Source organism: Phialemonium atrogriseum, assembly GCF_030411735.1.
Source record: "Phialemonium atrogriseum strain 8032-3 unplaced genomic scaffold QBC33scaffold_55, whole genome shotgun sequence".
Lineage (NCBI taxonomy): Eukaryota > Fungi > Ascomycota > Sordariomycetes > Cephalothecales > Cephalothecaceae > Phialemonium > Phialemonium atrogriseum.
This window is the reverse complement of record NW_026848192.1, coordinates 60,080-86,803: the sequence shown is the minus strand read 5'-3', so window position 1 is coordinate 86,803 and position 26,724 is coordinate 60,080. Positions and strand designations below refer to the sequence as shown.

At 50.6% G+C, this 26,724-nt stretch overlaps 7 protein-coding genes across 7 annotated transcripts; 2 read left to right on the top strand and 5 right to left on the bottom strand.

The window, feature by feature from the left end:
- Positions 1–4,271: 4,271 nt before the first annotated feature.
- Positions 4,272–5,288, bottom strand: QBC33DRAFT_553326 (uncharacterized protein). Its single transcript, XM_060429393.1, has one exon. The coding sequence runs from the start codon at positions 5,184–5,186 to the stop codon at positions 4,347–4,349; it is 840 nt and encodes a 279-aa protein (XP_060278003.1). The 5' UTR covers positions 5,187–5,288; the 3' UTR covers positions 4,272–4,346.
- Positions 5,289–5,571: 283 nt separating this feature from the next.
- QBC33DRAFT_603872 (glucan 1,3-beta-glucosidase) lies at positions 5,572–11,386 on the bottom strand (the record flags this gene model as incomplete). The annotated part of the gene is made up of 15 exons (XM_060432223.1): positions 5,572–6,709; positions 6,798–7,164; positions 7,249–7,362; positions 7,401–7,592; positions 7,943–8,005; positions 8,078–8,232; positions 8,335–8,524; positions 8,626–9,158; positions 9,245–9,335; positions 9,393–9,675; positions 9,766–9,927; positions 10,029–10,076; positions 10,155–10,413; positions 10,492–10,636; positions 11,356–11,386. 15 exons carry the CDS (start codon positions 11,384–11,386, stop codon positions 5,689–5,691), a joined length of 3,654 nt encoding a protein of 1,217 aa, XP_060278002.1. The 3' UTR covers positions 5,572–5,688.
- Positions 11,387–13,116: 1,730 nt separating this feature from the next.
- On the top strand, positions 13,117–15,651 carry QBC33DRAFT_462696 (uncharacterized protein; the record flags this gene model as incomplete). Its single annotated transcript, XM_060425085.1, has 4 exons — positions 13,117–13,605; positions 13,849–14,540; positions 14,607–14,897; positions 15,006–15,651. The coding sequence occupies 4 exons, from the start codon at positions 13,117–13,119 to the stop codon at positions 15,649–15,651; spliced, it is 2,118 nt and encodes a 705-aa protein (XP_060278001.1).
- Positions 15,652–17,261: 1,610 nt separating this feature from the next.
- Positions 17,262–18,624, bottom strand: QBC33DRAFT_553324 (uncharacterized protein). Its single transcript, XM_060429392.1, has 3 exons — positions 18,316–18,624; positions 17,919–18,260; positions 17,262–17,863 (listed from the first exon to the last, which is right to left on the bottom strand). The coding sequence occupies exons 2-3, from the start codon at positions 18,254–18,256 to the stop codon at positions 17,431–17,433; spliced, it is 771 nt and encodes a 256-aa protein (XP_060277999.1). The 5' UTR covers positions 18,257–18,260; positions 18,316–18,624; the 3' UTR covers positions 17,262–17,430.
- On the bottom strand, positions 18,099–18,624 carry QBC33DRAFT_317383 (uncharacterized protein). Its single transcript, XM_060423554.1, has 2 exons — positions 18,316–18,624; positions 18,099–18,260 (listed from the first exon to the last, which is right to left on the bottom strand). Exon 1 carries the CDS (start codon positions 18,580–18,582, stop codon positions 18,322–18,324), a length of 261 nt encoding a protein of 86 aa, XP_060278000.1. The 5' UTR covers positions 18,583–18,624; the 3' UTR covers positions 18,099–18,260; positions 18,316–18,321.
- Positions 18,625–19,647: 1,023 nt separating this feature from the next.
- On the top strand, positions 19,648–22,043 carry QBC33DRAFT_564433 (uncharacterized protein; the record flags this gene model as incomplete). Its single annotated transcript, XM_060430383.1, has 3 exons — positions 19,648–19,743; positions 19,821–19,909; positions 21,791–22,043. The coding sequence occupies 3 exons, from the start codon at positions 19,648–19,650 to the stop codon at positions 22,041–22,043; spliced, it is 438 nt and encodes a 145-aa protein (XP_060277998.1).
- A 3,766-nt stretch (positions 22,044–25,809) lies between these two features.
- On the bottom strand, positions 25,810–26,361 carry QBC33DRAFT_564432 (uncharacterized protein; the record flags this gene model as incomplete). The annotated part of the gene is made up of 2 exons (XM_060430382.1): positions 25,810–25,995; positions 26,347–26,361. The coding sequence occupies 2 exons, from the start codon at positions 26,359–26,361 to the stop codon at positions 25,810–25,812; spliced, it is 201 nt and encodes a 66-aa protein (XP_060277997.1).
- Between the last annotated feature and the right edge of the window lie 363 nt (positions 26,362–26,724).

Sequence of the window (26,724 nt, the reverse complement as noted above, 5' to 3'; positions counted from 1 at the left end):
AACCCTAACCCTAACCCTAACCCTAACCCTAACCCTAACCCTAACCCTAACCCTAACCCTAACCCTAACCCTAACCCTAACCCTAACCCTAAGTATCTTCAATTATAGGTCTGCAATTTGTATAGCGTTTTCTTTGGATAGCTACTACATAGCTTAGTTGTATTTAAAGGTAGGCTTAGCTTAGACTTGTCTAACATAACTGTCATAAACTGCTTAACCTTTAGCTAGGTGATTTTAAACAACCTAGTTGCTACCTTTTGCATCTCCTCTACACTTATTGTCTTCTTTAACGCCACTACCTTGTCTTGCTGCTTAACTACCAACTAATATACAATTAACATCTGCATTACCTTAATAACTGCCAAATACTTTAGCATGTAATCTTCTAGCCTATACTAACTATTATCATTGCGCAATCTTAACACTACTAACCTGCTAATTAATGCATTTTTATATAGCATATGCTTGTATTAATAGTTAAAAAACGCAACTGTTATATCTAAACATAACTAGTTTGCTTAGTCTTTACACTCTTGCTGCTTTACCTTATCTAATAGCATTATGCTCTCTACTTGCATATACTCTTTTATTGCCTTGCAAAACTTGTCAAACAAATTACCTTGCTTTTTAGTAAATGCATACAATAGCTAGTCTCTATTATCTTATTTCTATATCTGCTGCATATAACATAACAACTTGCAATACATTTCTTTATAATCTGCCTACATATCCTCTTCTATCTACCTGTCAAATAGCTTTTTCTGCTTAACATATACCACCTTTTTGTTAATCTCAAACAATATTGCATGCCTGCGCTACTTTACTACTACCTTTCTTGCCTACTCTATTACTTGCTTTATGCTTTCCCATATCTACTGCAATACTACCTTATCCTTGCTAATTGGCTTAACTATGCTACGCAACTAGGCTAAGTCTAAACCTTTCAAATGCATTAGCTAACCAATGCAATCTAACTACCTATTTGGCTTAGCCTTCTTGTTGCCTGCTTTAATCAACTGCCTCTTTAACTTAAACTACGCTATCTAGGTTGCATAGATTTATATCAGCTGCTTTTCTAATGTTTCTACACTTACCTCTGCTACTACTGCCAGCTTGCTGCCTTAGCTAACCTTAAACCAACTGCTTTTAAAGCTTAACTAGAAAAATTGCTAACAATGCATGCCTATTATCTACAGCACAACCTACTCTTGCTTTGCTTTTTTCACCACATTACTGCCTTTACTCTAATCATTTGCCTATCTATAATCATTCTAGCAATATCGCTGCATCTTTCTTACCTTTATGCTAACAAAGTTGCATTAGTTGCACCTTAAACTAACAACTAGTAGCTTAATAAACAAGATAAGTAAGATAGTAGATAGCAGGAACTTAAACTCTTTCAACTTATCCTAGGTTTTTGTAATGTCTAGGATTTAGCTTATCAATTCTGCAATCCTTAACTATTTGCTAGGCTTGATAGACTTATACTTTGCTTGCAAATAACTAACAATCTTGCCTGCTATGCATTTAATTTTACACTTGCATATTAGAAATAGATATTTAGGCAAACAAACAAATAGCTCTATAGTAGTTTAAATGCATATCTTAGCTAACTACTAAATAGTTACAACTATAGCTTTACACTACTATTTGCCTCTATTTACCCTAGACAACAGGCTAATGCATTGTTAGCCTCTATAACACTATACTAGCTTAGGTAATGCTAACAAACAAAACCTATAGCTTTTCCTACCTACAAGCATTTTACTAACTTAAAAATAGCACTAAAGATTTTGCCTGCATTTAAGCTTTATGCGCATACCGATTTTGTCAATTTTACTGCTAAAAATGTCTACAAGCTTTGCCTTCTGTTTCTTTACAAGCTCTGCCTCCTGTCTTCACTAGCGCCATTTTAAATTACATGACGTTTTCTTCAAGCACAGCCTATGCTTGTCGCTGTATTTAAAGGTAGGCTAGGTCTAAACCTTTCAAATGCATTAGCTAACTAATGCAGTCTAACTACCTATTTGGCTTAGCTTTCTTGTTGCCTGCTTTAATTAACTGCCTTTTTGACTTAAACTATGCTATCTAGATTGTATAGATTTGTGTTAACTGCTTCTCTAATGTTTCTGCATTTACCTTTGCTACTACTGCTAGCTTGCTGCCTTAGCTAACCTTAAATTAACTGCTTTTAAAGCCTAACTAGAAAAATCGCTAACAATGCATGCCTATTGTCTATAGCATAACTTACTCTTGCTTTACTCTTTTTACTACATTACTGCCTTTACTTTAATTATTTGCCTATCTGTAATCATTTTGGCAATGTCGCTGCATTTTTTTTACCTCTATGCTAACAAAGTTGCATTGGTTACACCTTAAACTAACAACTAGTAGCTTAATAAACAAGATAGGTAAGATAGTAAGTAGCAAGAACTTAAACTTTTTTAACTTATCCTAGGTTTTTGTAATGTCTAGGATTTGGCTTATCAATTCTGCAATCCTTAACTATTTGCTAGGCTTGATAGACTTATGCTTTGCTTGCAAATGACTAACAACCTTGCCTGCTATGCATTTGATTTTACACTTGCATATTAAAAACAGGTATTTAAGCAAACAAACAAATAGCTCTATAGTAGTTTAAATGCGTGTCTTAGCTAACTACTAAATAGTTACAATTATAGCCTTACACTACTATTTGCCTCTATTTACCCTAGACAACAGGCTAATGTGTTGTTAGCTTTTATAATGCTATACTAGCTTAGGTAATGCTAACAAACAAAACCTACAGCTTTTCTTACCTATAAGCATTTTACTAACTTGAAAATAGCACCAAAGATTTCGCCTGCATTTAAGCTTTATGCGCATACTGATTTTGTCAATATTACTGCTGAAAATGTTTACAAGCTTTGCCTTTTGTTTCTCTACAAGCTCTGCCCTCTGTCTTCACTAGCGCCATTTCAAATTACATGACGTTTTCTTTAAGCATAGCCTATGCTTGTCGCTGTATTTGGAGGTAGGCTCTTCTACCTTCCTATGCTACTTGTTTGCCTCTTTCTGCAAACACTTTTTGCATGCTTGCACTATAGCTAGCAGCGCCTTATATCTTCTATTGTCAATGCTATCTTTATTGTTACTGCTGCGCCTAGCTACAACCTAGTACTGCATATGCCTTTGTTAGCTAAATAACTATAGCGAGACAACTGTCTAGCCTAGCCTTCTTGCTAGCATATGACTTTTAACTGTCTAATGCGTTATTATATTCTTCTTATTGACTGTCAAATGCTAGCAGCTTGTGCAACTATAGCTCTTTAGACGCGGCAAGTCTTTAATTGGCATGCTACTATTATGCAGCAGCTTTATAGTTGCTAGATTGCTTAGATGCGTTGTTAACAATGCAAAAGACAATACTGCTTGTAGCTTTTTGCCCTTTAGCTTGTGCTAGTTGCAGAAATGCAACTTTATACTATTGCCTAGCTTGATACTTGCATTGCAAATTAACCAAAGCAGCATATTGCATAGCTTATATAGTTAGACAGTCTCTTTAAGCTGAAAAGTCTTGCAAGTCAATGCCATTTTGACCTGCCATCTACTATCTTTTGCTTGTATAGCAATAGTTGCCTCTTTTTGTTTTAATTGTCAATCTCTGCTACCCTAATCTAACCCTATGTCCTCCAAACCCCTGTTGAGAAAAATTTCGCCTAATCCTACTAGTTATTTGACGTGAAGGTTGTTTAGCGTGAATAGCCTGTGCACAGCTCTCCTTTCTATAGGGACCTGCGGTTGTTTAAGCTAAACAACCTGTCTAATAATGTTTAGGAGAATAATTTTAAGCTAATGTAAAGGTGATGCAGACGCTAAACGCAGCAATCTGCAAGACAGGCATAACAGGCGTTTCGTTCCACGACAAATCTCTGTCATCAAGTCTAGACAGACAAACAAACCAAGGTGGGACTAGGACAAGCATCTCCTCAAATTGCAAACTGTAATGATGCATAACCCTAGTCGTTAGGAAAAGGAGACGACGCCTTGATTCTTCAAGAGGTGTATCTTGTCTACTCCAAGCGGAAGTGCGGAATTGTAAAAATCGACTTGCGTTGCAGAAACTAGCGACTTACTCGCCTTGCGGGGTGGTGAGAAGGATGTCGAGGCAGTTGGAGCTGTCGCACCACCGGCCGTCATGTCTTACGATGGGTGATGGTGCCTAGGCTTCCCAGGGTCCAAAGGTGTTTGTTGGGGGCCGCGGCGATGGAGGGTTTCATTGCGCGGCCGCAGTCTAGCACATCAAAATTGGTATGAATCAATTGCCTTAAGTCGGGCGACATAGGATTCCCACGTGGCAAAGGACCCTATTTCACCTCCGCATATACCTCCAACGCATCATGCAACCGCCCGAAAAGTCCACCATGCCAACTTCTCACCTCCTCCCATTCGCTCTCTGGTAGAGTCGCGCGCATCATCCGCAGCCACCCACCGACGATCAAGTCAGCATAGCTAGCCCTTGTTCCGAGGAGAAAGGGCCCACTAGTGTCTCTCAAGAATAGCTTAGCCAGACCACCCAGCATATCCCGGAACGAATTCTTCGTCTTCTCTCGGTCCTCGCCAACCAATGCGAAGTCCTCCCAGCACGTAACACCCGCGCGCCGGACGAATTCCGCCTTACTAATCTCGGCAGTAGCTGGATCGAACGGAAAACCCTGAAGCGTGAGCTGTACATGTGCGGTGAAGGCCGCGTCGACGTTCACATTGAACTTGGCGTATTCAGGAAATTGACTCTCGCTACACTCCGATAGCGGTATAAGTGATGCAAGATCCTGCGTGAAGACATAGTCGAGCATCTGAGGCGGGAAAAGGTCGCCGGCGCCCGAGTTCGGATACGTCTTCTGTAGGTAGACTGCGATATCGAAGGAGTCGCCGACTAACGAACCAGTGGCGGGATCCTCGATGATAGGCAGGGTAAAGAAGTCGGTGCCATCGGCAAATTTGCGACAGGCTGGTACTTTGAGACTCCTGCGGACTTTTGCAACGTCGGGTAAAGCGACCCATGAGGTTGAGTACGGGAGACCTTTGAAGTTGAGTGCCAGTCGGGTTTTCCAGGGGTTTGGTGAGCAGCAGTTTTTCTCGACGGGGGGACGCATGGTGATGTCATAGAAGACCAGAGGCATGGATGGAATTGAGGTCGTCGACATGGCGGATGATGTAAATGTAATAGGAAGACAGACTTTTCGCTTATAGGCTAGGTATTGTGTCTTTGAAGAGGATCGTTGAAGAGGAAAATAGCGTGGCGCTTGAATAGAATGTACCAAAGTGGCTTATTTATCGTTTCACAGCCGACTTCCCCGCACTTAATTAATGTGGGGCAAATCCAAGTGATTCACGATGACTCATAGTGACTAGCAAAGGCTCCACACCGCCTGCATATTCTATTTTCGGTGACTTAATACGTAAGACACTAACATATGCATCACTCCCACGCTTGAGGCTGAAGCGGGGGCTTCGTGATTAGCTGATCTGCGTGATTAAGGTAAGCATTTTTGCCTGGTCGTTTAGCAGAAAACAATCAACCTGGAACTACTTACCCCGGCCCCAATAGCCAACTGCCGCTGCCCACACAGACAACTTCTTAATTGATAGAAATCATTTTTCCATTCCTCCTTCTCGTTGAGCGAGCTAAGTTTTAAACAAAAGCAATTACTTCCTGTAGCATACAGCGCCAATGCCTCTGATAATATCATCATTAGCTTTAAACTCGGTGCCAAGAGCGTCTCTCTCAACATTGCCCATGCCGCGGCGCAGCGAAGCCAGCTCCTCCATCTCGTCAGACCTTCGCCCAAACGCACCAATGCCGCCAGCTCCGCCCATGAGCAAGGCCATGATCTCCATGGGCGCGGAACTGGGGTCGTTGACGATGGCGTAGATGCTAAAGGCGCTGTTTCCAAAAACCCCAATTAAGTTCATGATGCGGCTAAGCGTCTGCAGCACAACATCAGCGGCCGCGCCCAGCCCCTCGCCGAGGAAGGGGATGATCATAAACACAGCGCCTAGAATCTCGAAGATTAGCTTCTTCCGGTCCGCGTTCTGCACTTCGGTGCCGATCACCACCACCTGCTGCATCGCCTGCGCCGCCTGGTAGGCCATCATCACCGGGAAAGCCATCACCGACGCGGCGTCGGCGTCAGTACCGTTCCACCAACCAGCCACCATGTCGGCTTGGACGGAGAACATGGTTTCTTGCAAGTTGGCGAAGCCTAAAGAGGCGTTGGTGAAGATGTCCTTGGGGTTGTCCACCGTGTAGCTAGCGGCTGGGATGGGGTAGCCGTAGGAGATCTTGTCCTCTGGAGGGCACTGGAAGTTATTTTCCACGGTGCATGTCAGCGGGTCGTCTCGCTTGCCAAACTGCACCCAGTCCTTGACGATGCCGAACGAACTCTCGATCTCGGCGAAGAAGCCGGTTTCATCGACCAGGGTGTAGTACAGATGGAAGCTCGGGTTTGAGTAGTAGTTGAGGCCGGGTGGCGGGCATGTCGTCGAGGAGCTGTTGCCGTGGCCATTGTCGCCGTTGTAGATACATGTGAAATACTTGTTGCATGCACCCGGGGCATCGGGGTTTGTCCAGTTCATGCAGTAGTCCAGCTGTGCGGGCACCAGCTCCTTGATGTATTCCACGTAGGCGTCGAACTTTTTATCGTAACCGTTGCCGCTGTCGGTGTAGCTGATTGTAGGGTGGGGGGAGCAATTAGCAATTTCTACACCGTGGCGCGGGGAAGGAGAGAAGGAGAGAAGGGGGGCCAAAGACTTACTTGTCTAGGGCCTCGCCGAGCATGTCACTTAGGACTCCCATCACGTACACGGGACCACACCCATACGGCATGTTTTTCTCATCATCCTGCACGGCTTGCAACGAGTCGTACGTCTTGGTGAAGTCGCAAGCCGGCACAGTCTCATCCTCATCAGAATCACCAGTACCCATTGAGACGGCGTCGAAGACGGAGATCTGCGACCAGGACGCGTCATTGTCAGATACCGCCAGGTTGTCGAGCGCGGGAATCCCCTTGCCGTCAGCCACAATGGACGTATTTGCGCCGATGGTGATGACCTGATCGAACCGGACGTTGTCGAAGTTGTTCTGTGTCAGGACTAGCGCCTGCTGGCAGCTGTGGAGGTCGACTGTGCAGTTGTAAGCTCCACTGATTATGATAATGATGTCCACCCACATCTCGCGGCTAGTTAAAGTAGAGAATCGTCACTTACTGCAGTCCTGGGTGTAGTCGGAGAACCACGAGTAGACGCCCATGCCTACGAAGCGCATGTTCTGACACCACCTCACCACGAAGGCCCATGACGAGTCGCACCCGTCGAATTCGCCTCTTCCGCAGACGTATTGGGATCCGAATCGAATACACCAAGCACGCTCTCGAACGGTGTAGGGGCTTTGGGACTGGGTTGGTAATATGAAGACTCTCTCTGTAGCAGCCCACCAAATACGTACTCTGCTCCGTAGAAATTGAACTGGTAAAGGGCTGCATGTTCGGACGCTGTGGCGTACGGCCATGTCGGATTGATGCTTTCGACAAGCATACCGCGTGCTGTGAAGACTGAGATTTGGGTCTACATTGGGTGTCAACAAAGAAGCTATCCCGGTGCTGGTTCCCTTAAAAACCCAAGGCGAGGAAGAACTCACCATTGGATTCTTGCCGTTGGTCGTATCAGGGTCACTTAGCACCAAGTTTGTCAGTTATACAAGAGGTCACATCGTCAGTCCAATAGCTGTCTCTCTCGGAGATGCGAGAGGGAACCAAGAAGGGAGAAGAGAGAGAGAGAGATAGCATACTCAACCATGTGGTCAGCAGTCCACAGCCACATATTCTCAAAATAACCAGACGAGTTTACGGTAAGGTGCATCATTAACGAAGCAGCCATGCAATCTGTATGTGCTGCGCCTTACAGGCGGCGCAATAGGTAGCATCTAGTCTTGTGCCTATTGCTCCACCAATGCGAGCGTGGCAGTCTATTTGGTGGCCGTTTGTTAGTGCTGTGGATGGGAGTTCAAGCTTGTTGTTTGTCTTGTTTGATTCCTTACCCCAAAGCGCAGCCGATCCCTGGCTGTCTGCTCTGATGTTCCACTCGACGAGGATGGCTCCCTGAGTTGGCCCAATGGTTGTGAATAGAAGATCCTGCATCTCCACCAACCCGACGTCGCCGTCGTTACCAACTCTTAGCATTGGTACCGGCTCGCTAGTCATGCCATAATTAGGTAGTTGGTTAGCGATTCCAGAAGATGCAGCGGACAGAGAACAAATAAACAAAATAGAGGGGCCGGGTGGCGGTCAGTCTCACCTGCCATCGTAAAATTTGGCGCCACTCGCAGCAAACTGGGTCCATGCCTCGCCGACAATCTTAGTCCCGGGTGGAATGGTTACCGTGTCGGTCAGTATGTAAATCCCCGCGTCAGCGAAGATGATCTTCCTGCCTGCGTTGTCGTCCAGAGCCGCCTGGACCGCCGCCGTATCGTCGGTGCTCCCGTCGCCTATGCAGAAAGAAAGCCCCGGTTAATATGGGAGGATGGGAAGAAAGCAAGAGAGGATGAAAAAGAAGATGAATATAAAACGCTTGCACAAACAGACATACCTTTCGCGCCGAGGTCCTTTAGATGGACGAAGTCGTCGGCCGTGTTGCTCTCGTATTGCTCCTTGGGCCTTTCGAAAAACGCCACGTTAGGCAGCTCACCAGTGACGTTAAGATTCAGGAGGTCGCCATTCCTAAGCGACATCTCAGATCCCCCTTCAACCCATGACCGGTCCGTACCGTTGTACATGGGCCCGAGGATGTAGCTCTGCACACTGCCGTCGTTCTCGGACCCCGCAAGGTACATATTCCCGTCCGTGTCAGCCACACCGTAGTCGACGGTGTTAAACTGGACATTGTCAAGCACGAGGCCCGTGGTGCCTGTGTTCGGGGCCTCGGACGCCGGGCCGATCACAATAGCCTTCTCCACATTGTTGAAGACAGTATCCATGACGAGGATGGAGCCGATGGGGCTGGACTCGGCGGACGGATCGAGCATGAACCCGACCGAGGAGTCAGTGATGGTGACGCTCTTCCAGGTCCAGCTCCAGTCCCAGATGATCTGCACGGCCGTGTCACAGCCTTTAAATGTCATCCTCTGCACCGTAAACTGCTAGTTTCCCCCGTCTGTGATGGAAGTTTTGTCAGAAAGCGGTAATGAGATTTTGTCTAAGGAGACAACAAGTTGGAGTTGGTAAGCAGCTTACAGAAACCAAATTTCCCACCGGTGAAAGTGACATCAGACATGAATCCTCCACTGCCATTTTCCGAGACTGCGTGACCTAATTAGCAAAGCAGAAGGCAACGAAACGGCTGCAACGTCAGCTTACACATTCCCTGTTGGGTGGTACCACTCTTGGCGATGAGCTCGACGTTCTGTATGCTGGTTGCTTGGGCGATCTGGTAGTGAATAGCGCAGACGGCGGCGTTGGGATCCGTGTCAGTGATGTCGACCTTGACGTTGCGGATCTGGCGATAGAAGCTGGCCGTGTTGATATACCACTCGTTATCCTTGCCGTCCGCACTAGCACCATCGCCGACGTAGACGTCGGTGCTTAAGACGCCGAGACCAACGAAGCTGGCGGCCGCCTTGATAGTCGGTATGTCTGTGGCCTGGAGTGATGGAGTTAATATTTTTCAAGGAAGGGAAAAAGCGAGAGGGGGAGAGAGAGAGAGGAAGAAGGAGAAAAAGGAGGAACTCACATCACCGATGAGTTGAGTGCCGAAGAGGACGGCGATGCTAGTCGACACCAGGTACTGGCCCGCCGGGAGGTAAACGATGGCGTTCTTGATGGTCGACCCGTTGCAGCCGACACCGCAACGATTGCCATCACCCATAGCCTTCAAGATGGCGGCCGTGTCATCCTGCAGACAAACAACGAGAGCGCGTCAGTCAGTCTATGCAATGGCGACGGCAACTACTATATTCTGAAGAGGGGGGATGTCAGAATCTTGAAATTACTTACCGTTCGACCGTCTCCCTTTGCACCGTAATCCTTGACATTTCGGAATATCTACAAACACCAAACAACAAAGCGTGCATTAGTAATTAAGCACCAATCCTAGGACAGAACAAAATATTGAGGACTTACCACATAGGTATCAGCGTTGTCGGCCCACAGGGAGGTTCCCTTCCGGGAGACATTCTCCATCCAGAAGGAGCTGCGCTTATTAACGCGTCTGGACTGCTTCCCCGACACCTGGGCATCGGCCTCGGCAACGAGAGCCGCCGCCGCCGCGATCTCATCAGTGATACGAAGTAGAGGCGGAGGCTTCGCTCCCGATACTGGGATTTCAGAGCGTTTGTCAATGTTGCGGTTGCCCACAATAGTTCCTGGTGCTAGGGAGTAACTTGATTTGGTCCGCTGTTAGGGAGAAAGGGAGAGAAGGGAGGAGAGGAGGGTGCTCGTCACGATTGGGACAATGCACCGGTTGCGACCAGGATTCTGCAGCCGGGCCTTATTCAAAACGGACGCCTTGGCAATGGCATCTCTGACAATCTTGCGGGCAGCTTCGATTTCGGCCTCGGTGGCTTTTGCCAAAGACGGAAAAGACTGGTCGGAGCTGGAATCATCTTTGTGTGTCAGGAGATGCAACGAATGAGTAGTGCCGCACTGGTGTGACGGGATGTGAGCGACAGCATGGAGAGCGAGACAAGCCTATAAAACAACAAGGGCGACGGCCTAGAAAGAACGTAGTGGCGCCATAACAGGCCTAAGTCTGAAGATAGATGGAAAAAGAGTGCAGCGAGACGACAAGTTCAAAGGAGAGATCTGAATGTCCGCTGAGGTTGGGGGACGCAGCTCGAATCAACAAGTAGACGCCAAGATACAACCAACCTTATATCAAGACTGACCCAAAGATACGGACGACTGGGAGAACCAGTGGCAGCATACTTCGCTTACAACCCCAACACAGGCCTTTAGCTCATAACTAACCATTCCATCAACGCTACCTTCATAATCCCATGTAGTATAGTTGATGACGGCTGCTAAAGCAATGCATACGCTGCATACGCTGCATACGCTGCATACGTTGCATGCGCCGCAGGGCTAGGCTTACGGTTCGATATTAGCATTGACTTCAACGCCAATTGCTCCGGGGAGCGCGGCTATTCATGCATCTCTGGTCTGATCCCCTTGCAGGCACGATCACGCATTTAATGAGCTCATTCTGGGTAATTGTCGCTCTCGGTAGCCAGCTATGATATCCTTCGCTGGACAAGCAGGGGGTAAAGCGAGGCACATGTTGAGTCCCAAGCTGGTCCGGCCTTGGGCCTTTGGGCTCACTCACTGTTAAGCCGCACATGTCTCATGATCCCCATTTTGCAATCGACAAGCTTGACTTCTTGTCACCACCAGACAGTAATCTGAAATTAATTGTCGGTTGTTTAGATCTCAGACATATTCCCCGTCGGCACCTTCGTTTTTGTTGGTTTCGCTTGGAGTCATGCATTCCAGCCTTTGTCTCTAGCCTCGCTAGCCGTGGTCGTGCTGGCAAACGTGAGCGCTTCGCCTTATGAAGCTCTCTACGGTGCGTTGCCTTAGCAACTGATGTGAAAGATGCAAAGTCGAAGCCTTGAGCTCAGCATGTCACACACCAGCCTACAATGCCTACCTCATGTCGCGAGCAGGCTTGGATTACCTTGCACTTTCAACGAGTTTGTCAAGGACATATTCTTTAAGGGTAAAACCCTTTTGATTTCCAATTCCAACGGCTACAACGGCGGCTTCGACTACGACAGATTCTTCACCCCGGACGCGACCGGCAGGGTGCCAACGGTAGACGACGCGGCTAGGTCACTGATAGGATACCCGTGGCCAGGGAGGTCGATGACCATGTACACACAGTTCCTGTACTATGGCGAAACCCCCCATGCCTATTACTCCTCGATAATGAAGAACGTAGGCGGCATGGTTCGAAAGTGCCGTCAAGCTGCGGACACAGCCGAGAAGGCAATCTCTGGCGGCGGCGCCTGCTTTCTTGACCAGGAAATCCTCGACCAGGCCAGGGCAAGCCGGAACGGCATAATTTAGGAGCGCATGGCTGACACGGGGGACATCGAGACGGAAGGAGGGGGGGGGGCGCCGCCGATATGGAAAACAAGTTTCGCGAGTTGAGAGGCAACATAGTAAAGGTATAGGTTCCAACACCGAGCGGGCAGTCGTATGACAAAATCAGGTGGACCGATACGCTTAACAAGGTGAATCGTGGCGGGAGGGTTCAGACGCCATCCAAAGTCCACGCGTAGACGGCTCAGTTGGCGACGTCGACCCGAAACTATCAGCTATCGGCACGTGGGAAAACTCATTCGAACTTCATTAGGATCGCGCAGACACAGTACAATCGTAATTCGGCGTGTCTTACGTATCTTGTGGTTGCGAGACGGTTTAGTCTAGGCGAGAGTGAAAAAGAGAGAGCACGACATGAAACAGACGTATTTTGTGCTATCATGGCAGTGTAACTTCATTCCTTGTACCTATTTGAAATAACTAACAGAGGTTGAAGGAATCGATTTCCATAACGATCTCTGCGTTGGAGTTGGACAGTTGCAACAATTAAGAATCTTAACCCGTATAGGAAATACCCTTATATTGGGGTATCTGCAAGGAGGCTAATTCAATTGGTTGCACCTCATTTCCAGCCTGTCTGGCCACCGCCAACCAACTGCACTGTTGCGAAACAGCCTTAATTACCCCTCGATTGTGCTTCTCCGTCCGCACCATCTCACCAGGCTCGGTGCCGAAATTCTGTTCTTCGCTTCGTTAGCAACCTTCGAAACCCCTTGTCAAAAGCATCTGTACAGCGTACTGCGCCGCAAAATATACGTCGCCTGCTACAGAGTATCGGCCCGTCAATTTTATCCAAAATTAACCCTTTTTACGTGACCGGGGCCCTTCATCTGCATCTGCATCTGCAACGTGACACCTGTGGTGGGGGAAGCGTGCACAATTTCAACTCCTGGCACAGTCGTTTTTCTCTCTCCCCGACAGATCTGGGGGCTGCTGCGTTACCTGTCCTGTTCTTCGGTATTATCCATCATCTTCCAGCGCCATGTCATCAGCAGACCAGCGGCGTGAAGGCTTCCACCTTGCACACGGCGAGAAGGATGGAGACGCAGGCCTCGAGTTTGACAACTCGGGCGGCGGCCCGCTCCGTGTGCCAGGATTCGGCGGCCTTCCCATCACGGCGCAGCGCACGCCAGCCGAGCGCTTCGCCCATGGATCCCACGATTGGGCCCAGCCGCGGCTCACGGCCCGAGAGATGGCCATGCTGCGGGTGATGAATCTCGTGACCGACACGCCCGATTGGCAAGCTACGGTGTTCGACGATGAGGCCGTTGCTGGGCTGCGTCCGGACCCACTGGTCCAGCCGCTCATCAGCGACGCCGCCTGGTCGTGGTGTGTTGCCGAGCTGCGCGACAAGGCCGAACACTTCAAGTCTGCCGGCTATGTCAGCGTCTTTGACTCGGGTTCATGCGTTGTCAAGTCCGACGCGCTCATCTCCCGCGACCTCCTGGAGAGGCTTGACGCCGAGGTCGATGTCCTCGCTTCCGAGACGCGCCACACGCAGCAGGCGTACCACCATTTACATCCAGATCCATCTCCACCTCCAAATCCACCAACGGAGTTTCCGACGCAGGACCTAGGCCTGAATGTAACTCCTATTCCCGGCGCGGGTGCGGAAGAAGCGCGTCATGCCGAGAATGTCCGAGACGAGGACGCAGCTAGTCCAGATATGCAGATGTTCTACGGCTCCCCCAATCTGGACTTTCGCAGTCTTGAGTCGTTACTAGGTAACCAGACAGAGAACCCACTGCCACTCGATCCCGAGGCCTGGCCGTGGGTCCTGACACTCATCGACCCGTCCATGTTCCCCTTGGTGTACGGCCGGACCAAGGTCTTATCAGACGGGGGCCAGGTGGGCCGCGAGGACGCCTTAAGCATGGTCGGGCAAGGAGAGACAGCGCCCGACGCTGCGCTTGGCCTCACTAGCCCGGAAGTACTGCTCAAGGATCCAAACTTATACGACCAGGTCTGGCGCGGGCCCAGAGGCGCCGCGCCATACCGCTGGTCCGGCCGCTTCCAGTGGCTGCCCTCCGAAGTCTCCTTTGCCGGTGGACCAGGAACGACAGACGTGCAAATCACGACATACATCAACAACTTGCATCCCGTCGTGCACAAACAGCTGTACTCAACGATAGAAGACATCATCTCGCTCTCGCTTGATCCGTGGAATGAGGTCCTGGTCTGGAGAGAGCGCTACCAAAATCCGCCGAGGATCCTCACCTTTGGAGTCTCGTGGTTCCCCCCATATCCCGAATGGGCATATCGCCTTGAAGCACTGGACATGGAAAAGCAGAGACAAGCCAACTTCATCAAGACACCAGGCGAATGGAGCGAACCTATCCCCGATACAGATATTGAGGCGTTCAACAGGGATTACCGAGACGCACGGGAGAAAGTCGTGGAGTTTCTGTCCCTCCCAGATCCCGTCTTCGACCATTACCACCCCCCGGGGGGACCACCCCCTGAATTGGGGAGGGGAAAGCTAAAGGATGTAGTGGATTGCCAATACAACCGCATAAAAACGACATGGTCTCATCCAGAACCCGGCGTCTCTTTCACGTACCCTGAGTGGAAGGCCGGACGAGCTGGCCGAGCCATCGTGCCCCCTAGACGAAGAAGCGGGTGGAGATGGAATGCCCAGCCCACCACTCTCCCCGATCACGAGTTCTACACTGTCTGTCTTCAGAATACCTTCCACCGGCAGGGTCTCCAGATAATTGTCAAATTGACGAGCATCGAGCTTACACCCGAGGAGCCAGTTTACACGTAAGTTAGAATCCCTCTCTGCCTTCCCTTGGTTCCCATTTCCCATTTCCTCAAATCCCACCCCAAGTTGAACCAATCCAAGCTAACCTATCCCCATCCTCTCCACAGACCAGGCCACAGCGACTGGTACCAAGACGGCATGTTAAACGAGCACATCGTCGCCACCACCCTCGTCTGCATCTCCAGCACCAACGCCCACCCCCCGGCCTTCTACCTCCAAGTCGAAGCCGACCTCCCGCCCGACAACTACCACTACCAGCGGGCCAACTCCTCCGAGCTAGCCCCCATCTTCGAGGTCCACGGTAGCCCCGGCCTCGGTGCCGACGGCGGCGGCAACCCCGCGGTCCAGTTCCTCGGCCGCGTGACCCTGCCGCCGGGCCGGCTGCTGACCATCCCGGCCGTCATCCAGCGGCAACACCTCCCCGTGGGGCTGGTCGACTCGTCCCGGCCGGGCCACGTGCGGGTGCTGGTTGTGCACCTGGTCGATCCGCACTACCGGGTGTGTTCGACGCGGAACGTGGCGCCGCAGCAGGCAGAGTGGTGGGCGCGGGATGGGGTGGAGAAGGTTGATTGGGCGGGGAGGGGAGTGCCGAGGGAGGTGGTGGATCAGATTGGGAGGGAGGCTGGGGTTGGGGAGTGGCCGATGGGGAGGGAGGAGGCGGAGGGGGTGAGGAGGGAGAGGATACTGGAGGAGGCGCTGGGGAGGCAGGCGGCGGAGGCGGGGGTGGATAGGTATAGGTTTGAGTGGGATTAACTAGCTGTGATCTTGAGCACAGGGCCCTACAGTTCGTCGATTTTAGGGTTTAATTGTTGGTTGTTACCAGTCAGTAGATCCTAGCTACCTAGGGGTCCGCAGTTTTCCATTACTGGCAAGATCCCATGGCGGTGACGCATTGTTGAGATCTAGGCCCCAGATGGCATCTAGATAGGCATTAACCCCGGCTGGAACATGGCATGGTCAAGGGCATATCCGCTGGTGCGAGACATAGGGCAGACTAGTAGGAAATCCTAGCAGATTGTCGTATAGGTTGGGCAAGATGACGTTGTTTGATATAGGTTTTGGAGGCAGCGATGGTGCCTGTCGCATCGCCATGATGTTCCTACATGCTATTTTGGAACATTTTTTGCGAACAAGCCAACCAGAGGTTGCGAATATAGGGTTTCCATAATCCCAGAGCACCGACCACCCCTGCGACATTTCCCGGTTCTAGTCGTAGTGCATATTTCAGTAGTGAAGATATGACTCATAAGTCCCAGCTGCCATTTCAAAGGGTCTCAACTTTCAGACGAGGAGAGGACGAATGGAAGTCGTGCCTTTAGGACGGCATTATGGGGCGTTTGTGAGTCGCGACACTGGGACTGGGACGGACACCACAAGTGGTAGGCTGAAGGACCGGGGCCGGGACGGGGAGATGGTGGGGACGGGGGTTGGCGCCGTTATCATGCCGCTCACATCCGCGTGAATGTGGAGGAGGATTATGGGAGGAAGGAGGTTGGGTACCGCTACTATAACCTGCACAGCAGGCCAAGAAAGCAGCTCCTGCTACAAAGCTTCACTGTTGCGGCGTGACATTGCAAAAGCAGCGTAGATGTTTACCTTGAAAGGAAGAAACGCCAAAGAAGAAGCACAAATCGTCGACGTCTTTCACACCACTTAATCACTCCTTATCCTGTTGATGGCACGTGTCTTGGCTCGATGGGTTAGACCGTGGTTCGTGCTCACCGCTAGCGAAGACCGATAATGATTCCCTGGCCCATGGTTAGATTTTTGAAGAAATCGATGCACGTTGAGAATTGATTCCCAACCCTCATATGTACATCCATTACGCCTTTCTGTAAGTCACAGGGTCACCCCTTGGGGAGAGTATACGCCTGTTTAGCACAGATCCCGTTCCAATACAGTTCAGGACGACGACAAAGACGTACAGCCACCCCGGGACAGCGGCAGTACTGAGGAAGGACGGAGCCGACAACTGCGGGGACACGGATCTATGTGGAGACCCTACAGAGGTGAGTCCAAATACTTTCGATGCCAGCCTTCTTGACATCAGCGCTGACAACATCGTAAGGATATTTAGAGATGCAAGTTATTCGTAGAGGTTCGGAAATTGAGGGTAATGGACAAGAATATTGATCCAGAGCCCTACAATTTGGCAACTCATGCCGGGGAAATGGCTGCTATCGATCAGATTCGTCTCCTAGAAGTGGGCCTCGGGCGCTCTTGGTCATCCCCGTTTCCCCGGGCCTGACAGCGGGGCCCCACTACCTTAGCAACACGGATGTCAAAGCAACACTCTCGAAAATTCCACGCTGTGCGGCCAGAGTGGATAAGTAGAGCGAGAGGATGGGTATCCTTGGAAGACCAAGTAGGCCCCTCTGGAGCTTGTGTCGGAGGAAGATACCCTCGCTAGCCCGTTTCTCCCTCGCTTTTCGGATTAGAATGTCGACTCTTTAGAGACAAGCCTGGTAATTGGGTATAAAGAAGCCAACAACTAAACCGGAAAGCAAGCAGAGCTAGACATACAAATGCACCTCAACCCGAAGCTAAAGCCTTGAGCCTTCTAGCAGTCGGGGTCTCGCTAAGGTATATCTCCAAAACCTTCTCCGCTAATGTCAAGCTGACAGTTTGGGACTTATCCGTATGCTCATCCTCCCACATTTTTTGATGCGCCAAGAGTGGTAGTTTCTTGTACTTCATGCGTGCGATTTGTTGTTGCATAATGCCGCCGAATTCGGGAAGGTGACCCGCAACCCACTTTCTTTCCGTCTCCGAGAGGTAAGCCATAGCCCTCATTTTCTGGGAAACAGTCTCGTTCATAAACACATCCCACTTCTCATCACCCATCTCAGCACGAAGTTCCGTCAGTGTTTTGCCACGCCTCTGAGACGGGACAGCTTTTTTGCCCTTGAATGGGAAGTTGCTTCGGATATATTCTTGGAGCTTCATGTTGCCGGTTTGCTCTGTCCTACGTTGCCATATTGTTAGCCTCCCAAGCTTTCCCATGCTTGGTTTATACGTACCATTTCCGACCATTCCAACGATAAATGCGAATAGGGATGTCCTCCTCCTTTTGACCTGGGGCCAAGTTGCCGGTGTCTAATAAGAAGGAAACCTTTTCACCATCCCCGGTTGGACAGCCCAGTAATGTGATGCAGTCCACATTGCTATCCATATCACGATGCCAATGATGCTGGCAGATGAGGTTCCCCATTGTTTTCACTCGCTCGCCACGCTCTCCGGGGATTCGGTGTGATTGACTCCGTACAGCAATGCGAATAGCCGCATCTGGAACCATGCCATCTCCTTTCGGTGGGTTGGCTTGACTAGGCGATTGTTGGGATTCCGTGTCGGGTGTCATTTCGCTAACAGACGGATCAGCGAGACTGCATCCTCATAAACAGGTACAGGTGGTCTTACAGATCTCTAACTTGCTTCTTCTTCTTCTTCTTCTCCTCCGTCTTCTTCAGATGACGGCTCGGCCGAACTTGGCGGAGTCATGTACTGGCACTCTGGGCACTTTCGATCTTCGTCTCGAGACTCGTGCTCTTGGTTTGGGTCAAAGTTAGGACAGCTTTCCTCTTCTTGTCCTGCAGTCCAGTCGTCGCAATGCTCGTAGCGTTCCTGAAACGCTTCACCTGATTTGATATGGCCGCACGTGTAATGATACCAGATCTCCCAGCACATTGTTGAGATTTGGGAGGTGAGAAGGAGAGCTGAAGGGCGCCGTTGAAAAGCGGGGTGATTAATGCTCACATGATTTGACCTGACGGGATTCACGTCACATGATGACATAACAATTATGGGCGAGAGGGACGCGGAGATCTCCGCAGGTTGACCCACTTAGGAACCAATGTAGTTAGACTCGTAGCTAAAGGAACATAGGATGTACGGTATGCCGTATCCTCATTTGGGTATGAAATTGAAAGCCTGCCCGAAAAGGAAAATAACGAAGGAAACTCCAACCGAGAGGGCGTTGAGAACAGCAGTTCCCGCACCCCTTCAACTCTCCTTCGATTCTGTGAGGAGGGCCTGTTTTGCTGCTAAAAGTAAATCCAACTACACTGCGGAGGTCTCCGCACTTCTGCTTGAGTATTGCATCCTATTTTTATTTTATTTTAATTTAGGTGGGGAGCCTTTTCGGCAATACCCTCAATATATTGCCGACCAAAGGTATATGGCCTGCAACCATATCGTGCAGTGTTACTTACACACCCACATCGGCGTTCCTTTCCAACCAGATATCTGTCATTGGGAAGCGCCTTCCCCTAGAGTGGCGGCTGCCTTAGACACAATTCTCGTGGCTGTGAAACCCCGTAAATATATCATCAGAGCATGAACAACGAAGCAGTAGCCCAGAAACGGCGAAGGTTCCTCAGCCCCGCTTGTAGACCTAGAATATGGCCTCTGCCACTTCTCTAAGGCATGTCCGAATACCTGAAGCGAGGCAAGATCGCAGCAGCTTCTCCCAGACAAGCCTGCTTCGGAGCCTGTGCTTCGATTTCCTCTCGCGCAGTCCCATTTCTTTCTACAGCGGGCGTCGCACAGAGAGACATAGGCACACCCTTAAGTTTGGCAGGGATGATATCATGGCCGCCCATGTCAGGGCTCCTGATTAGCTGCTCTAGCAGCGCGGACGATGAGACTGAGAGTCACATCGTGAAGGGTACGTATCCGTTCGGGGGGGTGTGCTCCACGCACCCCTATCCACCTTAGCTTCTTCCTCCTCGACGGGCTATCCGTGGGGGGTAGATGGAGCACGAGACGCGGCTGCGACACCGGCGCCAGATGGTGAACCTGATCTACGCGGCCGAGGAGGGGTCTGACGCGGAGAGCGACGGCAATGAGGTCGAGCGGAGGGCGCCCTAACAGCCGCCTCATCCCCTCCAACTAGTCAAACTAGCTCCCTAAACCGAGGTCCCCAGACTGCCGCGTCTGTCGACCTTATCGCCAACCCGCTGGTGGCCGTGCTGGTAGCTGCCATGCTACTACCCCACGATTTTATCTTCGGCAAGTTTGCCGTTGCCCTCGGACACCTTATCCCAGCCATCTGTTGCGATTGTTGTTGAGTTCATGTGTGACAGCCTGGTTGGGAAGGAGGAAAAGCGCGAGAGAAAGAAATTGCAGATGGACTTACAGCTAGAACACGGATCGATCTAACGGCAAAGAGGTTGACGCTGTCGTACATCGTGATTGCAGCTTAAAAAAAAACCCTTCAATGCCAGCCGTCATAGGTCCTTCCTCCTCAAACGTGGCCTGGCCGAGACAGACTGAGACAGAAGCAAGAATGACGATGAGATTAAACGACCGACCTTAATTGTGGCTTGTACTTTTCGTCACTGTCGTTGCTGTCATCGGTTGTCAGAAGACAGGCCATGACTTATGCCTGCACGACCGGATTCCGGCACCTCCGCCTTCCTGCCCATCCCCGAAACGCACGGAAAGGAAATGCAAAAGTCCCAAGGCAGAATAACAGAACAAAGTTTACAACTCTCTTTTCACGTCATGTCTTAAGCTACATGCAATTTTGCCTTTGAAGAAGGACATGAGTTTGGTAAGTTAACACATGGAAGAGGTGCTGGCACTCATAGGCCTAAAAAGAGCCAACGTAGATAGTTAATTATATGCTTCTAGCCTGTTTCCCAGTTCTCTCTTAAGCTAGCCGATACTAATCTGTGTACCCTGCCAATGTTAAGCTAAGTCCCAGCTAGAGCATGTGGGTTCCGTGGGTGGGAAGGAATACCCGATCAGAAGGAGTCGTCTAAGGGTTCCGATAAATAATTGGGTTGCACTGGAATATGGTTGCCTCAACCAAGGCACCCAAGAAGTAGGTGAAGAAGATGACAGCCGTTGCCACTGCATGTATAATTGAGCGCTAGCTGTTTAACCAGCCCCTTTTGTGTCAGCACAAGCTGCTGGAACCCAGGTTCGCCGCAAACGGTGCTCTAAATACTTGGCCAGGTTGGGTAACTTCGGCTTCCCCGCTGCCGCCATCCTTAAGCATCACCCATCACCCCTGTGTCCCGATTGCCTGCACTCCCATCCTAATCATGTGCCATAAGTCTGTTCATCACAGAGACCCGTCTCCGGACTCTGCACTGTCGCGTCTAGGCCCAAGGCTAGTTCAAAAGCTTGAACACCAGCACCTCGTGTCGCATGAATTGTCTAGTCCTGCCCACGACACCCCCACAGCAGTCCCAAACCACGACCACAACTACGGGACACATTGGTGGTAGATCGCCTGACAGGCTAGGAGCCTAAATTGCAATCTTCCCCTTGTGCAGAAGGCATGAGACAGCTAACAGTGACACACCACCAAGGATCCGTCGTCTCTGTTCCAGGTCTCGCCTTTGAACACAATAACCAAGCATAGCCTTAAAGACCCTCAAGGATTTTGACACGCTGACAAGCAAACGCCACGCCTTTCTTTGTCTAGAGCGCCATCAGTGGCAGACTAGGGCAACACGACGTTGCTCCCCGGTTTCCCATCTACTCTCGCCAAACTTTTGTCCTGTCAGACTGTTGCCTATCTGCCTCTTCCGCAGTTAGTCATTCAAGCCCAAAGTAAACAGTTTGACGTATCCACAGCTAGACGTCGTTCCCGCGAGGTGTCTGGGGTCGGGACCGTTTCGGGGAGATTATAGGGGATGGTTACGCCGTCGAGAACTGAACTCGGAACACGACCGGGAACGCTGGAGGCCCATGGACTTGCCAACTAAGAGAGTAGTTGACTCCCCCGTTTGATACCTAGTCGTCCTTTGTTACAGACAAGGGTCGCAATATCCTTGAGTGGCCATCCGCCTAGCACAACCATACAATTATCAACTCCAGCCCCTAGGTAGTCGTCTGCAACCATCCATGTCTCCGGACCTTCAGCTGCTCGTACCTCCTCTAGGAGGGTAACGAATCCGAATCGACGAGGGCACCCATCCCTGCAGACGTTGTTCGACAAGGCCGACTTGACCGTCCTGGTCGCCCTCCATCTCACCGGCAACAACTGGGCCTGTCTGCAGGTCCAAGTTGACAAAAAGGAGGCCCATTTGTTTGCCTCGATAGCATCAGACACCCACTCCGCCACAGTCCGACAACCTACCAAGAAGTTTGCCAAGACGTACGTGAAGCCTGGGTCTCAGCAGTGGTTTGACTAGACATTCCACATTCACAACTACCCGCAGCATCCCAACTCCTTTAACTTCGGCATCAACACTCTCGTCTTTGCGCTGTTCTTAACCTGTGACTAGCCAATCCCCAACGCCCTCAGCGCCAACGACATGGCCATGTGGCGCCGCATCTCCTCCTACTTAGTCCAGAGCACCAAGAGTGCCACCATCCATGCCCATGCCAGCTTCCTCCCTCTCCAGCCCCTTCACCACCCCCTCCAGCCTCCACAGCCTCAAGAACCTAGTTGCCCACGCCTGGGCAGCGGCGGATCACTCGGTCGAGACATACAAATTGACGCTGCAGCAGCATCCAGTAACGCGGTTCTCTCCTCTCCGGCCTGGCCTCCCTCCTCTCGAGTCTGATCTCAGATGGCGCTGAGCTGCGGCTTTGACTCATCGAGCAGACGGCCTTCTTCTGCAAGCAGGAGAAGTAGCTTCGGGGAATCACGGCGCGATTTGCCAAGCATCGGTCCCGGTCCCGGTTTTGAAGCATCTCGACGGCGCTATGAGGGCACTGACTTGCAGAGACAGAGTCTTGAGCTCTAAGGGGCGTTTGTTCCGGACTTGTATACCTGGTTTGCTGCGAGCACGCAGACGGCGCTAGACCAGTATGGGGTCATGATCGAGGATGTTTTGGGTAGAATTTCGAACGTATCCAGATCTAAGGGAGTCATAGCGGTGTTTGAAACTGAGTGCTGTTACCTTAACCTCCTGGAACTTTGCTTGGTGACTCTTATAACTATAATTAAGAAGCTGAAATAATAAATCCCCTGGGAGGTTTGATCATCTCCTATTTATAGTAAGTGGCAGCCTCAAAGATCTTAGTCTGTGCATAGAGACGTGGTAGCTCGGCCGTCGGGGTTGGTCCTCGGTGGACCATGTTCTAAAACGCTGCAGACTGAAGACTATCAGCCTGAGTCTAAGCTATTACCTACCGCCCCCTCGCTAGTGCTGCCCTTTTTCTTCCATTCTCTCTCAATCCTGCATTATGTACGCGATGTAAGTACAAGTATATCAAAACCCATGCCATATAGGGTTGAGGAACGCCTGACCAGTATTCACTCTTTCTAAGATCACTACGTGATTGGCAAGAACTCATAGCTCAAGCTCTGACAGAATGCTTCTCCATACGTGTTTCAAGACTGACTTGGACTTGGAGAGACCATTCCCCACCTCCCGCACCTTCACGGGTGTCCCTCTTCATCATCTCCAACAGATGGCTTCCGTAGAGCGGAGCCGCCTCCGTCATCCTCCACCCCAGGTCCCCATTGCCTGGGATCTTATCCTTCCCCGGGTTCTCAGTTCCCACTGCTAAGATACCGCGTCCCTGCGCATACCACAGGCGCGCCCCAGAGTCGCCACTTGGACCGGCGAGCTTGTCGGGTTGCCCGAATGGTGAGACGAGATCCCTCTCCTCCACAAGCCACACCCCACCGGTGGACAGAAACCCCAGCACTAGCTTCTCTGGCAGGTAGGACAGGGCACCGTGGGTATGGAAATGACATCGTGGCCTGTTCTTTCGTATTGATTCCTCTCAAAGGCTCCTCTACCATCTCGGCATCAAGCTTAAAGCGTCATGCAGGTGGTGCTTCAGGTGGCAGGTCCTCGGGGATCCAACAGAAGAAAATTACGTGTCTCGATTTCTCTTCTTTACTGCCACACTCTGCGTGCCTACCCCATGTATCTAACTTACCCTTGTCGAGCCACGAAGACCCTCACGGGCATTCGCCGAGCAGGACCAACAGCCGATGCCTGGTAACACGGATATTTCGAAATATTCGAGAAAATGGCCGTCCAGTCTCTAGTTACGTGAAAAGAAATGTCAGAGAAGGGTTATAAACGAGAGATCTTACTCAAATTCCATCCTTGAACACTTTTCAGGTCGGTATATACTCAGGCATTTTGCATAAATACCTGCACCGAGGGTGTTCAACTCTCTTACCCATTACCAGGGGTTATGCTTTTAAACACTTTCTGGCAAATAAGGCTTCATCCTCTTCCCAAAGCGTTGACCCTGCTATTGACTAGGTTGTTGGTAACCCAATGTCTACAGCCAAGGACAAGAATAAAGGGACAGGCGCTAACATCAAGGAATTCAAGCTGGTACATATTCAACCAATGCCTAAGCCGTCGACATCTCAAGTAAAATTCTAGATATCTGGTAAGATAGTTTGCAGATAGTTATTGCCTGCAACCTAGCAGGACAGCCAACCTCACCAACAGCCTCTTCCGTCTTCTCCTATAAGCTCCTCCTCTAGGGCATAATTAGCATCTTAGGCATCTAGTGGGTTGACCTGCAGCTTGGCGAGGTCAAGCGTAGCCACACTGCTCAAAGCTATCACATGGATTAACTTGATATTAGGTCATGCCCTGCAACCTCGAAGCTAACGCCCTGGTCTCGGTCGTCGTCGGCACTCTCACTGCGTTATCAGGTGCCGGGTTTGGCTTGCTCGTCATCCGCATCGTCCTCAATGTCATCCCGTAAATAGTCCCTGTCCTGGCTTTTCGGTGCCTCCTTCCCGTACGGAGACTACGCTGCAGCTGCGCCCCAGTCACACCAACACCCATCCCAAGCAGCCCCGACGGCCGCAGCGCCGCAAGCCCGGCCCGCGGGCTAATCTCTGCCATCCGCGCTGCCGACGCATTTCGCCGATGCTCATCTACACGATTATCAAGCAAGAGAAGCAGACATTGGCGCGGAGACTGGATCCGTAGAGCCGGTTATTACGGTTGTGTGACGTGCACATGCGCTTTTGCACCTCTCTCGCCCACGATAACCGGCATGCCAAGGACACAATCGCGCGCAACGACTTTGCTTGTCTGCGCCGCTGTGCGGTCCAAGCAGTGGCTTGCTATTGAGCGCAGGCTAGGCAAGGCCGCCGCCTTCTAGAAGGAGACGGTTTCCACGTGTTGCTCGTGCGGGGGGAGTGGGTTGGCCTTGCGGATCTGGTGGTTGTGTTAGCTCCGAAGTTGCAGATGGTTTGTCATTCCCATCTGTATCCCCTCTTCCTTGTCAACCTAGTAGTTACCCTATCTATTACACGCCTATGATAGCCTTAGAATCAGGCTGGGAAACTGAATGACATAAGTGTTGTATAATTGTTTCATGTCCCACCTCATTCATCGTTCTGTTTCGCAGCTCCACAACGTAGTTCCCATGAACAATGGCAAGTACTAACAACATGCACCATGGAGTGAAAATGATCATGCGTAGGCAGTAAACTAATAGTGATACAATCTTATTCCTAAAACCAAAGGTTGCCTGTCTATTGTGGTTAAACCTTGTGTTGAATCTTGAAGTATCTGGATTGGAAAACATGCAAGTTTGGTAGCGAATAGTAGGTTTAAGAAGCATGTGCCACCTTTCTTAACTATCTCTCCGATGTTATAACTTGGATGAGAGTCATTGCGACTCTACCACCCTCAACACGCTCATCACGTTCATGGAGAACACGTCTGAGTTCCTGGCTCGCGGATGGGGGTGTGTCTTCGTGGTGAATCTGGGGACGGCGGATTGTCCTGCTGATCCGGCGGATCTGGAGGCGTGAGGTGGGATGTGAGATATTCTGCTTGAGTGGATATGTGGGGATGGACAGATTGATATGTGGAGGTTTATACAAGCCGGGACATCTATTCGATAACCTATTACAACAACTAGGACGCTCTTGAGTCCAACTAGCACCTCAAACAAAAATGCATTTGTCGCGGACGACGCAGTCACCGACCCACGCAAGGTTGCGGAAGAGGCCCGAGTTCACGACCCTGTCGAGGAGGCCCGCTCGACAGAGCGGAGGCCATTGAGAATGGCGAGTTCCTCCGACGAGGTATTTGCTGGGGTCATCTTTTCGGCCACGGTAGGTGAATACTCCGCGACGTATCTCTCCTCCGTGGCTACGGTGGCGACGTGTGGTTTCCGCAGCTTGCTCCCGAGCACGTTCTCCTGTAAAAATACGGTCCTTGTGAGCTTTAACAACCAGCCGCGCCATTACGCTGTTTCCAAAGCCACGAATACAAAATGTGGCTCCAGAGATAGCCTAGTTTGGGGTTGTGCGGCCCGTCTCGTTCCCCATCTCGGGACAAAAACAGAGGCCCCTTGGACGGCATATTCCTTTCTCGAAATTGCCCTAGATGGGGCCAATAGCGGCAACCTGCTCGCTTGGCCGGGCGACAAGTCTTCCCGGCTGCTCTGGGAGTTATTTGGGTAATTGGAGGTGTGGGACTTCCAAGACTTCAGAACCACTCGGTGGCAACAATGATGACATCGTGTAGGCTCTCTCCCAGGTACCCTTACGTCAATAGGAGACATGAAGCCGCGATTTGAAGCCACACCTCCGCCTGGGACTTCTTCCCTGCCGAGTCGACGTTACCTGCACTACAAGTAGATCTGCAACTGCGGTATAGAGAGTCTGACAATGTCCATCCAACCGTCAGAATCTTGGGGGTTACTTTATCTCTACCGCGGAGCTCGCGAATGGTCGGCACAAGGTCAATGATTAGCAGATGGTCGCGGAGCTTGGGAAGGTCCTGTTGGAAGCGGATCTCCCAAGTTAGCAAGCCAACCAAGAACCTAGCTCTAGGGCCAGTCGGCTCCGTGTCGAGCAACTGCAACTTCGCCGTGTTTAACCGCGACTATGTCGACAGGTTTGAGGAGGATCGCATAACGCAAGAC

Coding starts and splice junctions, on each gene's coding strand:
- QBC33DRAFT_553324 (XM_060429392.1), bottom strand. CDS start 18,256: ATGACACCCGACACGGAATCCCAACAATCGCCTAGTCAAGCCAACCCA. Junction 17,864..17,918: donor CGTTGGAATGGTCGGAAATG/GTACGTATAAAC, acceptor ATGGCAACGTAG/GACAGAGCAAACCGGCAACA.
- QBC33DRAFT_317383 (XM_060423554.1), bottom strand. CDS start 18,582: ATGTGCTGGGAGATCTGGTATCATTACACGTGCGGCCATATCAAATCA.
- QBC33DRAFT_553326 (XM_060429393.1), bottom strand. CDS start 5,186: ATGTCGACGACCTCAATTCCATCCATGCCTCTGGTCTTCTATGACATC.